The following is an 18874-nucleotide window of genomic DNA, read 5'->3' as shown; positions in this document are numbered from 1 at the left end:
CTTGACAGGATCATTACGACATTTAGGGCTCTTGCCACCGCTGCGCAATTTCAGCGTTCCTCCTTGTGTGGAATTTTAATTGAATTAGCTCGGCTGGTTACACATGGTGCCGACGATAACATTTGGTGTCTTTGGTGGAAGCGGGTTAACGCTTTTAACAAGGCCAAGAAGAAAGAAAAAAAAGACAAGGTGTTTTATGCTGATTGCAATATGCTCACTTTCGTTCCCTCTTTTAGCGACCCTCAGCCTGTCTTGGATGTCAGCGCCCGGGGAAACTGGGAGCAACGTTGTGGATGGAGGGGTGGGGGTAAACATGTTGCTGTTGGAATGATGAATGATGGCGGTCACGCTTGGAAAGGCCACGGAGGAGGGGCGCCATCACGCTGCAGGCTGACAACAAGGTGTCTCCTAGTTACTTTGATGCTACATGCGAGCAGCCATTAAGATGAGATTAATGGACGTGCACTATGCTAATGGGGGCTAAAGTATACACAGCAACATGATTCTTTATGGCACTGAGGGGGGCAGGGCCAGATGAATGCTCATGCCAGAGTAGGCCCCTGTCATCAGGATGGACAGCATTGCATGGTGGGACATGGAAAAACACTTTGCATTGATTTGCAGTGACCCACGTACCCCCCACCCCCAAAGGGGTGACCACTTAAAAGGAGCAAGCATTCATGCATCGCATCTTTTCACTGGCCACAGGTGAAGATGATGAAGGATGGCTGATGGAGCTCTTCTATACACACCTCACCAGTCACCCCCCCCAAAATAAAAGAAAATCACTAAAACATAACATGTCGAAGTAGACAGGTCCATGTTGATGTATGAAAATTAAAATCCCATTTAAAAAAAAAGTGGAAATAAAACAGACCTGTATAGTGAACAAAAACAAAGGCCCTCGCTAATTGACCCTCCACCCACAGTGCACAAATCCATCATCATTCAAAAACAGACACGTTTTTATTTAGCAAAACATGTTTAATCTCTCCTTGATGCGTGTTTATTTACAAGTAGTAAATCTGCAAAGTAGGAAATAACAGAATATTTACACAATGAATGTTCACCTGCAAACTCCATGACAGTCGCTTCAAGTTTGAGAAACTAATAATGTTTTAAAATTCCTTTGCCACTAGCTCTCAACTGGTTGTCTTGCTTGGTATGCAGCTCAGTTTGAAGACTTGAAAAAAAAAAGAAAAAAAGACGAACAGGAAACCAAAGAGGCGGGCGATGGGACTTTTTCTTAGGAGTGTTTTACAAAAGCATGACGTCGTTGAGACAGAAAGGCTTTCGAAGACACATTTTGAACAAGTCCGCCCTCAGCCCAACAGTGCAAACATGACTGACACTTCATTCAAAGCACCCGATGTCACTTGATCAACAACGAGAAGCATAAAGAAGAAGAACACAAGCGGACCATGAACCTGAGAGAGAATGAGTCCAGAATGTTTGCCACGTCGCCACTTGTTGTTCCGTGTGCTTCTGCGGGGGATCTTCTGCGCGCTACCGATCCGTACTTGTTCACAAAACCAAAAAAGTACGATTGATGCTCACAGACGGGAAATGTCCTCGACCGGATATCTTTACATGATTCCCAAAGTGTATGCGTCGTGTGGCGGTAAACTACAGAGCGGTAAACATGTATCCAGTTGAAGTTCCAACTCATGTAAACAAAGTGTTGACTTTGAATTAAGGGACCTAAAAAAAAAAAAATAATCTGGAGAGCCACAGCATTCATGATCAGCATTAAATGACAGCCCAAAAAGATGAGCTAGAAAAACAAATGTCAAGAGTTTAAAGCAGCAAAGTCACATTTCCATCACAAAGACAAATCATTTGGACCCCCCACTGAAGTCCCATCAAGTAGTTTTTACCATCAGGCAAATTGAAGAAAGTTTTTGTGTGTTTTTTTAGTTTTTTGTTGCCTTCAGCGTACCATCAAATGTACAATTTACATATTGGGAATAAACAAAAACAACCTGATTACAAAATAAACAGAGAAAGTATACAAATTTACAAATGAAAACATCACACAATACCACAGTTTGGTTTTTGGGCAAGCAGAAAAAAAATTAAAATAAAAACTGGTTTTTCCTCACCAGCAAGTGAAAAAGAAGCTGACTTGAGTGTCGGGTAGGAGAGTCTTAAAAGCCACCGGTGGCGATGGGCCAGCTTGACAAAGAAGAGCTGCAGGTTAGGAGCATGATGACCTCCTTCAGACAATATACACTCAGCACATCTGTGTCCAGCCAGGAACATTTGGAACATGAATAAAACAAGTGTCTTTGGGCTAGGAAAGACACCACCCGACTTTGCTCGACACGACAGTAAACGCCGGCCGCCTGACCTCACCCGCGTACTTTTTGTGTCATCATGTCGAGCGAATATTTGGAGTTCCCCACCAAAAAGCGTGACAGACGGCCAAAACTAACCGCCCGCTTGTCTTTTGTCTTCTTCTGACGGTCGCAAAACGTTTCATTTCAGTCACAAGGCATGTTCATATTTAGAAAATCATACGGTAGCACATTCCATCTAACAAAATGTCTTTGCACTAAACAACATTCAAAGGAAACATGGCACAGTACGACTTTTTTTTTTCTTCTTTTCTATTTTTTTGTTTGTAGCGTTTTTCTTTGCACTTCAACTATCAAATGTATTGTTGGATTTTGTCTCTTGATTAAAACAAAAAAAAGGGGGAAACATTGCTCTCTCCCTAATCTTTAAAAACGTAGCTGTATTTATATATAACATCTATATATTCTTCCTTTGTAGCGTTTCTGTAAATTGTGCAAATTCAGCAGTAATACAAGTGGCGAGAGATCAGAGAGTGGGCAGTTGATTACAATTATACAAAACAATTGAAAAACAAAACAAAAAAAAAACGAATAAAAAAAAAAAAAGCCAACATCCTGACACGTGAGCCACAAAGCTTCTCTCCATTGTGCACAAGAGGCCCTGCATGGAGTTCTTTCCAATCACATCCACAGGAAGCCAAAAGCTCTCACTGACACTTTCTCCATGAACGTAGCGTGTGAAAATGTCCGCTCTGTCACACATACACGAACACACGTAGGCATACACAGACCCGCCCACCTCTGCCGACCCCGCTCCGTTTTGCACTATACCGCCTCAATGCTTTTGCAGTTTGTCTGTGAGGGAGGGAGGGAGGGAGGGGGGGAGATGGACAGACGAACGGCCGACTTCGGATGGTCCTCAGCTGGTCAGGGCCATTGTGTCGATGACCTGCTCCAGCTTGCTCCGCAGCCGCTGCCTCCTCGCCTGCTCGTCCCGCTCCAGCGCCGACAAGATCTGAAGACAGAGAGAGGGGACTGGCTTGAGGTGGTTGTGCTTGTTCTCATGAGAATATAGCAGTCATTTCACCCAAAATAAAAGTTGACTGAACAGACAAAAGAATATTAGGACTACAGTGGGATGAGAAAAAAATGAACTTAGAGTAAATTAATCATTTGTGTTTTTCAGGCATACAAGTGAGTTGAGGAGCTTCATTAAGACAACAGTAATGTTTTGCCACCAGACCAAGGGACTACGTTGAAGTGAGTTGAGCAGTTTCATTTAGACAAAAGTAGGGCTCTGTTAGCGCTTACCTCGTCTTTATACTTGACAATGTAAGAGTAGATCTCATGGAGGGCAGACATGCTGTTAAACTGGTTGGCGTGCAGTCGCGACTGTTCCGCCAGGTAGGCACTCATGTCCTGGTCGCTGATAGCCGACATCCTCGAGATATCAGAGTAGTACCTGTGGGAACACAAACGAGACCAGTTCATTAATGAAAGTCTTTACGAGAGCCCGCTCGGTGCATTTGACCAACGTACCGCTCCACCCAATTTTTGTAGTTGGGGATGTCTTTAGCGTAAAGTAGCTTGTTGGACGGCGAGTCTTTCCCTAATTTGTGCTCAGACGTCGAACAGGAGTCCATGAAGGTCTGGGCCACCACTGACAAACAGGCGTCGGTAATGCTGTTCTTGTGGATGTCGAACACAAACTGCGGGTTCTTGATCACATTCACCCAGAAGCGCAAGGGGAGGCTGCGAGGATGGAGGGAGAACAAAAAAAAAGTTGCGGATTCACTCGTGTCTGCAAAGCAATATCGTTAAAGGCACGCCGACTCACCAGTTGCTCTTCCAAGTGTGCCGGACGTCCGAGTCTGAGATGGAGTGTTTGTCGGCCTGCTCGTCCAGGAAGTCAAACATGTACTTAATGGCGAGCGGCAAGGCGCTTCCTCGGTGGGCTGTGCTGAAGATGGTCTCAAAAAGGTCGTCCACAAACTTTTGAAGCGTGCCCTAAGGAGGAGAATGGCAGTGGGAGTGAAAAGGTGGCAAAAAAAAAAGAACAAAACAATTTGGTTCAGATAATTGAGAAAGGAGACACAGATGGGGGGGACGACTATTCTGACGGTTACACGGAAATTAAGGAAAGGTAGCGTTGCAATCATTAATTAGGCATCACATCTCGGCTAATGGTGTTGCCGTAGGCGACGGCTGTCAATGGCAGGTGTTGCGAGTGCGCTTCTCCTTTAATACCCTAACTTGGTGACGTGCTGAGTGCTCAGTCTGCTTTTTAGTCATTCAGATGGCTCCCGATGAGAGTTCAGCCTTAGGCTCTTTTACAACCCCCCGCTTCCGCGTTTTTTTCGACACACATGGAATTTTTCAGTTCTCAAAGTAATATCGTCCTGAAGCTCTCACACATACATTTCACAAAAGTGTCTCTGAAACCATTCACACTTCCCACAAAGCTGCAGGGATGTCGTAAGCAAGCACAAACAGCAGCGTTTTGTCGTTGCCTTCCCTCGGCTCGCCTTGTTAATGATTTCCTGATTGCGGCAACACAGATAACGTTCAACGTAGCGCGTGAACAATGGTAATGCGGAGTTAATGAGTGGAAACATCAGGGGAGAGGAAGCATCGGTGTGAGATGAGTCACTGAGGAATGCCAAGCGCAACAGCGCTAGCAGGAGGCAGGAAAGTGTCCATGGGTGTGCAGCACGCAACCTTGCATGTCACAACTTTGGCTGGGGAACTTAAAATGGGGAGATTTCATGATTTAGAGTGGCAGCGAGTATCCTTCAGAGGCTGCAAAAAAGTAACTGACTAGATAATTAATGGATCGTCAGTAAATAAGATGGAAGCAAAGTTGTACTGTAAAATAAATTGTTACTTCCAAATGACTAGTTCATAATATGTAACGTATCCCATTTTTGCAAAACAGTGATGTATAAATAACTCCAACACTACATCTGGTCTCCCAGATAACGTTTATAAAAGTGACAGGCTGTCAATCAAACCGTCGGATGAAACACACGTGATGTCAGCTGTTTTGCGCAGCAAACTTGCGCTTAATAAACAACAACATCTCAGCAAGTGAGTCCACATGCAAGCAGAAAGTGTATTCTGGAGGTCATGGGGGAAATGCAGAGAGTAATGATTGCAGGAGTAAAGGCCTGGGCCTCTAAGCCCCGAGGCCACCAGGAGACCGTCCGGTAACACCAACAAACAACTCGATAGTCAAAGGTCAACTTACTAATTAAGACGCAAACATATTTTTGGGGCAAAAGGTTACGAGCAATGTTAATGAGCTCGGAGACCAACAAAACAAAGGTCAACAGGAGCTATGCTGAAAAAGTCAGCTTTGAGTTCAAGGTGCTCGAGATCCTTTTCTTACCTTGGTGGCCAACAGTCGGGTCAGGTAAATCTCAGAGACCATCTTGCTCCCTCGGTCGCCTTCCCTCTGGTCCGAGTGATCGTGGTTCTTGACCAGATGCCACAGTTTGGTGCCGCTCTCCAAGTCGGGCGTGATCATTGGGGTTCGGGAGCGCAAACTGTCCGGACTGCTGGCTGTTCTCAGCATGCTCTCTGCCAGGAGCAAAACAAGAGTGAGTGGTCTCATTTTTATTTTTTTTTTGCCCGCTCGCAGACACACAAAACACACTCACACACCTTCTCGCGTACCGTATCTGCTGAGAGATTTGGTGAACGTGGAGGAGTTGGAGATGTTGTAGGCCGAGTTCTGCTTGGGTACGAGGGCAATCACTGAACCATCCGTCACCTGAAACGACATATTTGATCAATTATCGCTGCAAGAAACAAAACAAAAAAAGCTACCTGAAGAAGAGTCAAAGCAAGAGTGTACCTGGTAGTGAGCAAGTGTGTTGAGTCTCTTCCAGTCGTTGTCAATCTTGGTGGTCACATCTTCATCCTGAAGGATGATGCGAGCCATCCTTCCTTGCCGCCATTCTGATCCACACAAAACATTGCCCGTTATGATTAATTGTGACAGTTTTTTTTTTGAACCAGTAAACATCCCCGCTGTGGGACGGAAAAAGTCGTCTTCTTGTTCTTACCCAGGTCCATATCGGAGGCCTTGGGTCTCTGCGAGTAAGGCGTGCCCTTGTAGACGGCATCCAGGAGCTTCTCCTTCACCTGTGTGACTGTGTCACAGTTAAGACTCTTCACGGTCACCTCGGGAGCGTTTTCATTCTCTGGGTTCACGCAGTGCAGCGTCTGTGCATGAGAGGAGGCAGAAGCAAACATTTCAAGCGGCGATTTTGTAAAACCTGCAGTCATTCGCGATCTGCTTTCCAAGCACACGCATACGATACAGTGAGTCAATTTCTACTTAATATCCGTCTGTCAATATCTAGTTAAGCAAAGAATAAAAAAAAAAAAAAAAGCTTTTTCTCCCGCTTGCCCGCCAAGCGATTGTACGAACGATTCAATGCACTGACCAAAGTCTTGTAGTCAATCTGCTGTCTGATGAGCTTGTCCTCGCTGAGGGAGTAGCGAGCCTCTCCCGTGATTGCGTCTATCGGCCCCTTCTCCATTTGCTGCTTCATGGCGCAATACAGCATGAAGAGCGGCTCACCGGCACACTCCTGCAAGAAAGAAAAAAATAAATAAAATCATCATGTAGATTCTTTAGCATTCTTATGTGCCATTTTTCTTTAAAACCATGATCAGACTAGAAGTTTATCATTCCTAAATCAACACTTATAACTCAAGCCTAGGTATTCTGAAGTTTTATGCTTTTGTCGGTCTTGGCTCAACATGGACTGTTTTTGTTGGAAGCAACTGAGATTTTGAATGTGTCAAAGTTCACCAAAATGACAGTTTTGGATTCATAAATTAAAGGTAGAAATATACAATGTGCACATGAAAAGAATGCAAAGTAGGAGGGGATTGAAAATTGAAGCCTCCATGAATCTCTGATCTTGTATCAAGAGGAATTCAAAGTGAGACAGACAGACAGCTCAAACAACACCCAAAAAGTAAACCCGCATCCAAATTCTATCACCAAAATAATGAAGTGACGGACAGGAAGGGAATCTGGTGAAGCGCTTTGGCAGTCACAACAACACGAGCGACGGCGTCTGAACACTGCTTCAGAGCCCGTGCATTCGGAAGAGAGGAGCATTGAGCAAATGAAAGGCGGAGGTAAACGATAGGTAGCCGCTGGCCTCCGCCTTATCTAACGCTGCAGCTGTGCGCGTTTACCAGGGGATTTTTCTACTCTACTGCAAGCGGGATCACTCCCAAAAAAAATGTGTGCCTGTGGGCGTGAGAGAGTATTTCTTACCTTGAGGAACTTGTAAAGCAGGAAGGTGAACCAGTTGGTGAGCATCTTCTCAGCCACCGACTCTGTCCTAGGAAAGACAAAAGATGAGCAAAGGATGAGAGGAGATGAAAATCCAATCTCAAAGTATATAAAACATGATCCCCAAGTGAAACTTTTGACGTCAAGATTGCGATCGTGCCAATTATTAGACGAGAGTCTTTTCCCAGAGGAAAAAAAAAACACCCTGCTCAACTTGCTGTCTTTAACACTTCACTGTCACTATTGAAGTTAAATTATCTCACTTGTGTCTTGAAATAGACTCACGCTAACAACGCTACTATTTGCTTTACAAAGTTCGAAAGGGCTCAATACCATCGTATTGACACCACCGAAAATGTAATTTTACCACCTTCTGTTCAAGACTAAGGACAAAGAGGAAAAAAAATTGGAAAGTAGGCCAAAGAAAGCAGCCAGTGAAAGCCTGTAGCAGGAACGTGAATTCCTACGCTTCCTTCGACCAGCCTCCCGTTTGACTGTTGAATGTTGTTTGATGTATGTGGAACGCTTTCTTTTTTCACGGCTGTCAGCCAAATATAAGCCATGAAAGATGAGGCGACGGGTAAAGGAGAGCTGGAGGATGAGGGAGGTGAATACACCTGGACAGTACACGCTTGTGGGCATGTCAGGTCCTGATAGGAGGTGACACCAATCCTTCTCTCATTCAGGGAAACTACGTGCCAGCACTTATTGTTCTCAAACACATGCCGTAGCATTCCTGTCCGGAAAGGAAATGTACGGCTAAAGTTTTTTGTTTTTTGGCCCAAAACTCTCGTCCAGCTTGGCAGTTAAATCTCCAGAAGCTTTTGTGTTTAGCAAGGGCAGCATGTTGCAACCATTCCCCGCTGGATGGGATTAGAAAAGACTTTACAAAGGCACATTGATGGAAAGTCATTTATTTGATTAGATTGTTTTTTAATTAAATATCTCTCCAGGGAGAAGGGGAAACGACAAGGCGGAGAGGTTTTGATTATTTAATGTCAAATCCCTACTTCTCTGGAGAAAGGCTATTTGTCTCCAAATGTGACTATTCTACTATCCGCCCTGCTTCTTTTCCTTTTCTTCATTAAGACCGCCTATATTGCACCTTTTCAATAGTGCAACCACTTTAAACCGGTATTTATTCCAGGTCATTCATTCCAGGTCATTCATTCCGTATAAATGGCATGGACACCTAATGGGGCGTACAGACAATATTCCACTTTGGGGATGGCGGCAACATCTGTGTTAAGGATGAATGGTGGTACGCGCAGCAGTGGTGCACTCACTTCTCTCGTGTTGTCCATCTCGTGCATCATCATTAGGGTGACAGCTAAACTTCAATACAAAAGATGCATATTATAGATTCTATATTCCTCCATCAGTTTGATTCTAGCAGCATAGATGTGTGAAGCCTCTGTTTTGGCACTCGCCTCGCTCTCACTTCCGACACAAAGCCCGAATTCACTCTTGCCTTTTATTTCACTCCTCTTGCACACTGCTCCACCCTTAGCAATCCTCCCTATATTCAAACCTTGACACATACCTTTGTAAATCCTTCTCCTCTATCCATTGACATTTACTCCATCCCTTGTATGCCCCCCCCACTACCTGTGTGTGTGTGTGCTGAAGAGAGAGGTCTTTCTGTCGGTCTGTCTGCAACTCCACTGGGAATGTGTGTGCTCAGGGGTGTAATCCTTTCTGACAGCGACAGGGTTGACAGAGAGAGAGGACGAAACATCGCATATGCTTCTAAAAAGAGTCCCCTTGTCGTCCTGCTCCACCACAACACACAGCAACGCACGCCTTGGCAAACTTGTTACCTTCGTTGCTCTCTATCAAAAGGTATAGAATAAGGAAATCCTCCCTTTGCGCCTACCTCCGCAGTAAGAGCTTGGGGTGATTCTTGCTCTCCAGGTTCTTATCGATGAGGTCGGACAGGAGCTGTTTAAGGACGCCTGTGGCGTACTCCATCTCCCCCTGCAGCGCCGTCATGATGAGGGAGGCCACGTTGCCGCGATCTCGCATGGAGAAGGACCGCTGCGCTTCCAGAGTGCGGATGAACGTCAGCAGGAAGTGCTTTTTGGTCAGCATCTGTCCGAAGAGTGTCAGGGCCTTCTCCACGTTCGCCGGGACCTGCGGGAGAAGGTTTAAGAAAGAAGTTTAGAAAGTGAAATAAAATTGAAAGCAAGCAAGCTTGATCAAGAGAGTATAATTTAATTTGCAGTGAGTTACACAAGGACACATTGGCAAAAGAATGACCAGAGCAATACGCGCCTTCACATCCACTTGTTCTTTGTCTCCTTACAAAGAAAATCTGACAAATTGATTCACTTTCAGCTACATGCATAAACCAATTTATTGTCATCCCCTTTCACTTATTCCCATTACCTAATATTCTGTCTTTATCTGTCTCCACTCCCTTCATCCCTCCCTCCCCTCCCACACCCTCTCCATCCATCCATCCATCCATCCATCCATCCATCCATCCATCCATCCATCCATCCATCCATCCATCCATCCATCCATCCATCCATCCATCCATCCATCCATCCATCCATCCATCCATCCATCCATCCATCCATCCATCCATCCATCCATCCATCCATCCATCCAGCCTCTTCCTCTCTTCACAGCCGTGAATGTGAGCTTGGTGCTGTAATAAGAAATTGATCTGCCTACTACTGCACTACTGTGGCCTGTGATTGCCTGGGCCATACAAATGAAAATCCAATGTCGGGCTACACTATCCCTTTGGAATACGGTTGATAGCCGAGTGCAGATACTGAAATGTACCCGACACCTTCCATGCATATCAGCACACAAGTGTGCGGGTGTGTTTCCACGCAATCTCTCTACTGACCAGTACCTCCATCTCCTTGAGCACAGGGTGGTCCTCAATTCCAGGGAATAGGACCCTCATGGCATAGGTGCGGTAGTCCAGGAAGGGGATTCCTGCTCCGTCAAGCTCCTGAGTGAGTTCATGGATGTCGGTCTGCAATTCTGCAAATGCTACATAAGACAGAAAATGATGATTAGCACGTGGATGGGATGAGAAAGCGATCTACTGCTCAAACAAATCTCTCAATTGCTTTTCTGAAACCCGGTTCACTGAAATAATTAAGAATAACAATAAATGGCTCCATTTTATATTGCACTGGTTGAACTGGTAAACCTGCATATGCTTTTTAGCTGTCACCGTGCATGTTTTATTTGATCTCTAGAGGCAGTATGGATGTGTACGCTCATGATTATGGTTATCATTATTCTACTCTTTCTTCCCATCTGCCTCCATAGCAGACAAACCATTTAGCAGCATCAATAGGCACTTGCTCAATCCACGCAGTTGCCTGCCAAATTAATTTATGCTAATGTGCTGGTGTGCAAGTCTCTTGCTTTGGCTCCCTCTTTCTTTGCTGCCAAGCCCCTCCTTCCTTACTATTGCCCTCATTGTCCCACCCTCTGCTCCCCGGATCTATCTGTCCTCTATCTCTGCCTCTCTCACACCCGCGGACACTCGTGAGGCCAGCCAGGCGGCTCTCTCGCTGGGTGGAGAGCCAACATCTGGTGGCTGGCTCAGATCAAAGTACTCCTCTAGAATCACACCAACACCCACACACACTTTACTGCCACATAACAGCAGGAGGGACTGTTTGGAAGTGGGTGGGAGGGAGGGGGAGGCAGAGCAAGCGAGGAAATTGAGACTAAAATGAATAGCGATGTTTAATTGGGGTTGTGCAGTGTTTGAGGTAAGCTGCAGCAAGGGAAAGATTTGCAGTCGGTTATTTCGGGACATGGGAGTTATTTAGAGAGAACAATCAAGTGAGAGTAGAAGGTAAGCTGCGAGAGCACCGCGAGGTCTGACGGCGATAACTTCTACGACGTCAACTTACCTTCCTTGCATTCCAGGGCCACCCTGGATTCCAAGTTATCCATTTGCAGTTGGAGTCGTTTGAGGGTGCGGTCTGCATCGCGGGACTTCCTTTTGTAAGCAATCAGCACCACAATAATAACCAGCAGCAACAGGCCGCCTCCACCTCCGATGCCGATGATAGCGGGCAGGGTGAGAAGGCTGTCTGAGTAGATTTGCAAGGTCCCCGGCGAGTGTTCAAAGCCTCCGACACGAACCTAGAGAGAGGAATAAGTAGATACTTGGATGCAAAATAGAACCATATTGTGATGATGGGCTGAAACCAGTCTGAATTCTACATAAATCAATAAAAACAACACAATGCTACGTTGCTGCATTGGCTGAAAAAGTCTCACTTATGTCAATTCCAGACCAACCTGAACCTCTTCAGCTAAATATTTGTGCCCCGAGGCACATTTCACTAAAAACACAAAAGCGATTACGTTTCTATCCATTTTTATCCTATTTTTAATTCTTCAAGTGGCTTATATCTAGAAGTACAAAAAGCAAGGCGGAATGAAAATAGTCCCAGTCTATTGAAATGCAATACTGCCGAAAGCCCCGGGAGTATACCAGCCAGCCAAGACCAATGAAAAGCTGCTAAAATATAAATACATTTGCAAACACCCCGAGCAATATTAGAGCCAGGATGTGTGTTTTTACGGGCGTGGATATATGAATGGGGATGAGGAATGTCGAATGACTAAAAAGATTTACGTTTTATGCTTGGGGAGCAAAGAATGAGAGGAATGAGAGGAAGGATGTGGATTGAGCTAAATGAAAGGGATGAAGAACGCAGACTGAGGAGATGAGATTTAACCCCTCCCCCCCCACACACACACACACCGGACATTCTGTATTTGCCAAAAAAACACAACTCTATTAGCAATAGTAGTTAAATCGTTATAAAACTGAACATAAGAATATAAGAGTATGAAAGATATTAAAAGGTGTGTCTTGGCAGCACAGTACTCACAGTGACTTTGTGCTCTCCAGTCAGGTTGGGCCACTCACACAGCAGCTGGCTCTCAGACAAGGTGAGAACACACGGCGTGTCCCCGATCAGCACAGTGTAGTTCAGCTTTGTATTTCCTGGGGCTGTGGGAATTAGGTTACGGCCCTAGAAAAGTACATCATGTAATTTTCAATTGGAATCACAGTTGTGTCATGGCTTCTGTTTTACGAACCGGTATGTACCAACAGTGGGATGCACAGATTTGAAATTGTGTTCAGGGTGGGTAACCATAGCAACAGTGTCGCAGAATGATAAGGTCCAAAATTATTTCCTACATAATATTTCACAAGATAAATTTGGATAAAAAAGCTTGGATGTTTAGAAAAAGACAATAAAGCAAAAAAAAAAAACAGATCAATGCTAAAAGCAAAAGGCAATTTACCTTGAGTATAAGTGGAGAGCTGGGCTTTAGCTCCAATATGCCGTTGGGACTGAGTGGTTCAAACACTGGATCCGGATGGTAGCTGAATGTCTCATTGACCACCAGCACCGAATGCACATTATCCATGATGAAGCCAATTTCATCTGGACTGCTGCCCACCTCAGAAAAAACTTTGTCAGACCCGGCCACGGAGGGAGCGAGACACACCATCACTGTGTTGTTAACCACGGTGCAGTTCTGAGGAGCAACACAAATTGCACATTAGTCATACAGTTTCATTCCAAAGAACCAATTAGCATATTAAGTAGTGCTAACAGAGGCCTATATGATATCAGAGAACATGTTGACATTATAACGTTAAAAGAATGCTGGATTAGTTCTGTCAGAGCTAATTGAATGCAATGATAGTCAGATGACAAAAAAAAAGAACAAGAAAAATCATTCTAACCATTCAAAACCAAATTGACTGCAGCGAGTGGCCACAAAGGCAAAAACTGATATTTTTTTTCACTTTGAGCAAAGAGCCGGTGAGGGGGAAAGGTTAGCTAAGCCCCATGGTGCTATAGGTGAGGAGGGGAGGGAGGGGGGGGGATTTGCCAGAGCCGCTTTATTACTGCTTGACATTTCAAAGGTTAAAGCTGCTAAAAGGAAATTCAACATAAAAAACAAACAGAAAATAGGCCCTTGGCTGCTTGACTGACAGCTAAAGTGTGCGTGTGTCCCAAGAGTGTGTGCATCATTTGAAAATCACTACTTTGAACGAGAATGTACAAAGGAAAGATAGAGACGCCATACCGGTGTGAATTCAATTCACCCATTTTTTTTCCCACTTACATTTTCTGACTTGGCAGCTCCATATTTGGCCCTCATCTTGGGTTCCTTGATAGTCATCAAATTGGTTCCCGTAACGGTCAACATGGTCCCGCCACTAAAAGAGATTGTTAAACAAATGAGCGAGAACGATTACAGGCCACGTCAGCAAAAACGTTGGCTGAAAATAGTCTTGAACAGCACTCGCAATGACTCCACAGTGTGTATTACAAACACGTCCCAAAAATAAAAGTAAATTGACTTCATGCTGTATCCTCTGAGGGACGTGACCAGCATCATTGTGCGCTTCAACCAGAAATGACCGCAAAGTGAATTGCTCCTGTAATTAACTCATCACCTGTCGTCTGACCTCTACTTGCAATATTTAATGAACTCTGCACAGCGCCCGTAGGAAGATATTAAAATGTAGGCACTGAAATTTTGCTGTGGTATTTCCAGCATGAGATATACAGTACACTCAGAAAGGGCTGTGTTGTCAGTGATCCGACATTTTGTGTAACCTTTACACCTGTGACCTATTCGGGTCCATGTGACGCTGACCAACAGAGACGTCGGTAACACGGGTGAGAGACTTCCCTTTTCCTCGCTGCCTTCTTAACAGCCCCCGTTGGCCCGAGACGCTGAACTTTAGCTGATGCGAACAACTTTGACAGCGGTTAAATTAGTTAACATACAACTTAAAAATGGAGCAGTGCTCGGCGAGGCTTGAGGCCCGAAACGGCATAGGCAGGTGTATTCATTGCGGGGTTTTATACAAGCAGGAGGAGCAGCTCGAGAACATTCAATAAATAACAGAATATAAATTCCAACGAGTCGGGAGTTCCAGTGTCTTATCTCTAAGCCTGGCTAGCTGGCGCTGAGATGGAAGGAAAAAAACGACAGAGTGGAGAGAAGGCTTGAGGGGGTTTTGAATGGCATTAAGGCGGCTGACGGGCGGCCAAGTGGCAATAAAAAATAACAATGTAAAAAGTGACAAGAAGTGTTTTTTTACACAAGAACATTTTCAAGGAGAAAGAGCAGAAAAAGAGTAAACCTTTTCAACACTTGCGGTTTAAACCATGTATTGTGAAGGGTGTAAATCCTCATTATTGTTGAAATACGACCTAATCTTTGCAAAATCATTTGTTAGCCCAAAATTGACTTTCAATAGGGGAGGGGGGCGTTTGGGATGAACTCTGTTTCAGAACAGGGTGAAAAAAGAGACTGGTAAACATTCACTTTATTACATAGTGTAATGTTATTGTAGCATGACACTTCATGTCCATAATTATTTTTGAAGGAACACAAAGTATGATTATCAGCTCCTTTTTTTTTTAATGTATGCCAAATCAATTGAAAGGCCAGGAAATAACACATAACTATTTCCTAGAAGTCTCCCGCTGGAGTCAATGACAACCACGTGAGCCAAAGAACACGGCAGTTTCTAGGTCATGTTAGTGAGCCTATTAGTGTTTGGTTGCCGCAAGTTTTTTATTTATTTATACATTTTTTGTTTCTTTATTTTCCACACCCTACAATGCAAGCTTGTGTTCGAGCAGAAATGCTTCCCTTGGCTATAGAGCCTCATTTCAATAAAGTCAAGTAATATTTACACACACTGTATATCTATCTGTGCTGCAACTCATCAAGTAGCGCTGCACTGCTCCAGGAGCTCTCCTTTATTGCTGTCGCTGCTCACAAACATTTACTTTTCATACAGAACTATAAACAACATAAATAAGAGGTCTTTAAAAAGAGAGATGAGGTTGAAAATTGGGCGCAATGTTTGTTTTCCTATTCACTGAAATGCGTCCGGGGAGTATTGCTGGAATATTATGACATGAATGAGTTCACACACAGAGTTCATATCTCAGTTGAGTTGGCGAGTTTCATATGAAAATGTATCGCGCAACCGTCAGATAGGATTAATAATGCATTGGGCCGGTAGTATCTGCTCTATATGGATGCATCAAGCAGCATTGTAGATCAAACTCAATTCATATAAAATGGGAATATTATTGCGTTATACATAGATCATAAAGTGAGCAGAAAGTACTCCGCTCGTAATGATTCAGTATTCTTTTTTTTCTTCAATAATTGGCTTCCTCTTACCTAGCAATACTCCAGTCGGGTTCAATTTTCAGGATGGTGGGATCATCCGAGTAGTTGAACTTGACCTCTGGGTTTCTCAGCTCAGCTGAGTTGATGTCCACCATGACCGGGGTAGGGCCTGGAGCTTGTCCGGCTGGGGTCACACACACTATCTCGCTACTGTTTCGCCTGAATGAGCAGGAGAGAGTGGGAGAGAGATGTGTTAGTCACAAAAGGTTGCTTAGTGAAAGAAAGAGCGCTACACGTATAATTCCTACTGAATTATGATTCAACATTTGCAGCCAAAACACACTTCATGTCATCGGCGTAGTTCTTAAGTGCTAACAACTTTTAGCCTGTGCAGCAGTAGTCTCATATGTCAGCCTCTCTCCTCCCTACTGTGCTCCATCTTGCTGAAAGATCAAATGTGACAGATGAAGCTGGTCGTCTCTGTGTGTGATGTAACGGCATCGCGAGCAGACAGGCGACCGGCTGTGACCTGCAGGGAAACTTTGTGTTCCACTCCAGAGGTTTATTTTAGGTGTCCTGTGATGTCAGGGTGAAACACAAGCAATAGGGAGATTGGCCTCCCATGAGTCCATCTGTCTGGGCGTGTAAAAAGGTGCTTGTGCACAGCGTGGGGGTCGGCGAATTAGCATATAAATATGCTAAACGCAGGTAGAGTCTTTTGCCGCCCAAGCTTTTGCTTCCTGCAAATGTGAACAAGTTGCCCAAGTGGCACGTGGCGCAGTGTGATAGTCGGAATTGGAATTGAACACACTGATCTATACGCAAATCCCCCGCTCTTGTCCGTGGGGAGGCTGAAATCCACAGAGAGCAAGGAGATGATGGGGAGGATGATCAAGTGTGGCTTTTGCCTGACAACTTGCAGTGAGATGGAGACAAAATTAGCTGTGTAGGAAAAAACGCTTTGAATTGGGAAAACGGCAGTGGATCAAACTGAATTGTTCCACTTTAAAGTGGATTAAAGTGCATTTACAGTCTTGACAAGTTGATTCATAATGTAAAATGACATCACCTCAAACTCAAACATATTGAGTGAAATCATAATACCGTTGAATCGAAGGGAACAGAATTGATCCGATTTGAAATGAATCGTATCTCACCCCATGTATCCGCTTTATTGGAGAGATGCACACGCCCAATAAAAAAAAATATATATAACGTATCTGCAAAACATATTTGCTCTCGGGACACAATTTGAACAGTTTCCTCTGCGCATACTCAAACTGAGAAGGGACTGAAATGAGGGTTGAATATGGAAGAAAAGGAGGATGACTTCTTTAAAAAAAAAAAAAAAAGGTTTTCCACATTCCACTAGTCCCTTGTTTCCATGGTAACTATTTTCACAACACTGTCACTGCTGAGAGTGCCTGTGGTGTCACGTATGTATTTCTGACAAGATTGTGGCTAACACAAAAGAAAGCCAATGGGGAATACGGAGCGAAAGAAAACACCAAAGAAGGAAAACGCGTTGCAGAGGGAGATAAGCGGATGAGTGACTCGGGGTAAATAGGTTTTGATTAAAGTTGAGGCCCCGCTGAATAGAAAGACACATTAAAAAGACAGACGCAACCAGTTCATTACTTGGCCCATAAAGGTTATTGGTGCTCAGTGGATGAAAGGCCAAGACTATTATGTTCACCTTTCTCTGGGTGCGCTACGAAGCTTTAAATTGGCCTTTGCTACGATAGAAAAAGAACTTCATAGGTCCGAGCTCATTAGTTGGACCTGTCACTTGTTGCAGCTCAAAAGGAAAACTAATATGAGAAAAACAAATGCTACATACAACACCGATATAACTCAAACGTTCAGCTTCAAAGCACAAGACAAGATGGGAAAGCTTTTATCATCAGTTCTAATTTATTTCGAAAAGGAACCTCAATATATGACTTTATTAAATCGCGTATGCAGTTTGGAATCAGAACAATTTGTTTTAGCTTGGATAGCATCCAAGGCGATTTTTTTGGCAGCAGTTATAAAAAAATTTGTTTACGTCCATTACTTTTGTGTAATTTGATGCAAGTTATGGAAGTTATTTTTATAATCTCGTCATTATTTTTTATACAAGCAAGGGAGGAGGGGTGGTTGATTAAAAATGGAAATTAGATTTTTGTGAGGGAAAAACCCCCAATCCATTTTAGTGTTTTAAATTCACAAAGCTAAAGTATCTGCAGTGTACTCAAACGTGTTCTGTTACATTTACACGCAGATGTGAGTGCAATTTACAGGGTGAGGCGTGAGAGGAAGTTATATACCAGAAACGTTAGGTCGCAATTACATACATGTAAGAAAAAAGGACAAAATAACACCGTAGAGAGCGAAGTAAACATTTTCGACACCCTATAGTTTGAGTAATTTCTGTTGAACGTAGACCACACACATCACGCTAAAAATAGGCCACACTGTCATTTTTACAATTGCTCCAGGTCATCCTCTAACCAAGACCTACTTCTTTTACAATCTGCTGCAAATCAAAGTGATGTTTCTATAATTACAAAACACTAAAGTAAACTAATAGCTGGTGTAGCTGGGGTTTAAAAAAAAAACTGTGAGCAATGATATAGCGTGTTTGTAGTAAAGTAGGGCAAATATTTAGAGTACATCGGGTTCACTCACTTCTCAAAACGGCAGGCATGGAGTCCAATCTTGACATACACGGCACTGCCTGCGTTTAGATGACTGCCATCTATGGTGATCCTCGTGCCACCAGACAGCGGCCCGGTAGACGGCCTGACGCGGCTGAAGTATGGGGACTGAGAATGAACACACAAAGAATCAAATTATGGCCGTGGGACCGAAAGATGCCAGCTTTTATCCGAAACTCTCAACTCTTACCACAAACGTAAAGGGCTTGGTGGAGATTGCTTTGTAGTCTGGATGGATGCAGTCCCTCACACACACCTCCACTTGAGCTTCCTGCACTCGGTAACCCGTAGCGTCATTCAGTCGGCACACGATCCTGCAACGGACAGATTAATATTTTCAATTACAATGAGCAAATCAGACCAAGGCACAGGGAGAAGGAAATCTT

General features: G+C 44.1%; 1 protein-coding gene across 3 annotated transcripts in view; it reads right to left on the bottom strand.

The window, feature by feature from the left end:
- Positions 1 to 963: 963 nt before the first annotated feature.
- Positions 964 to 18874, bottom strand: part of plxna1b (plexin A1b) — a 116901-nt gene continuing 98990 nt past the window's right edge. For 2 of the 3 annotated variants that reach the window (XM_085923415.1, XM_085923416.1), the window contains exons 14-32: positions 18679 to 18802; positions 18460 to 18596; positions 15841 to 16008; positions 13753 to 13846; positions 12919 to 13155; positions 12498 to 12641; positions 11505 to 11739; positions 10481 to 10623; positions 9491 to 9747; positions 7597 to 7663; positions 6749 to 6895; positions 6365 to 6524; positions 6154 to 6257; positions 5961 to 6069; positions 5686 to 5876; positions 4135 to 4304; positions 3837 to 4049; positions 3609 to 3759; positions 964 to 3312 (exon numbers count right to left, since the gene is read on the bottom strand). In XM_085923415.1, the coding sequence (XP_085779541.1) occupies positions 3217 to 3312; positions 3609 to 3759; positions 3837 to 4049; positions 4135 to 4304; positions 5686 to 5876; positions 5961 to 6069; positions 6154 to 6257; positions 6365 to 6524; positions 6749 to 6895; positions 7597 to 7663; positions 9491 to 9747; positions 10481 to 10623; positions 11505 to 11739; positions 12498 to 12641; positions 12919 to 13155; positions 13753 to 13846; positions 15841 to 16008; positions 18460 to 18596; positions 18679 to 18802 (2947 nt within the window). In that variant the 3' untranslated portion in view covers positions 964 to 3216. The remainder of the gene's footprint in view (positions 3313 to 3608; positions 3760 to 3836; positions 4050 to 4134; positions 4305 to 5685; positions 5877 to 5960; positions 6070 to 6153; positions 6258 to 6364; positions 6525 to 6748; positions 6896 to 7596; positions 7664 to 9490; positions 9748 to 10480; positions 10624 to 11504; positions 11740 to 12497; positions 12642 to 12918; positions 13156 to 13752; positions 13847 to 15840; positions 16009 to 18459; positions 18597 to 18678; positions 18803 to 18874) is intronic. The other variant, XM_085923417.1, reaches the window with a different exon arrangement.

This window comes from Syngnathus leptorhynchus, chromosome 11 (genome assembly GCF_054491065.1).
Source record: "Syngnathus leptorhynchus isolate UIUO chromosome 11, UIUO_Slep, whole genome shotgun sequence".
Classification (NCBI taxonomy): domain Eukaryota; kingdom Metazoa; phylum Chordata; class Actinopteri; order Syngnathiformes; family Syngnathidae; genus Syngnathus; species Syngnathus leptorhynchus.
The sequence above is the reverse complement of the archived record's forward strand: the minus strand, read 5'-3'. Positions and strand labels throughout refer to the sequence as shown.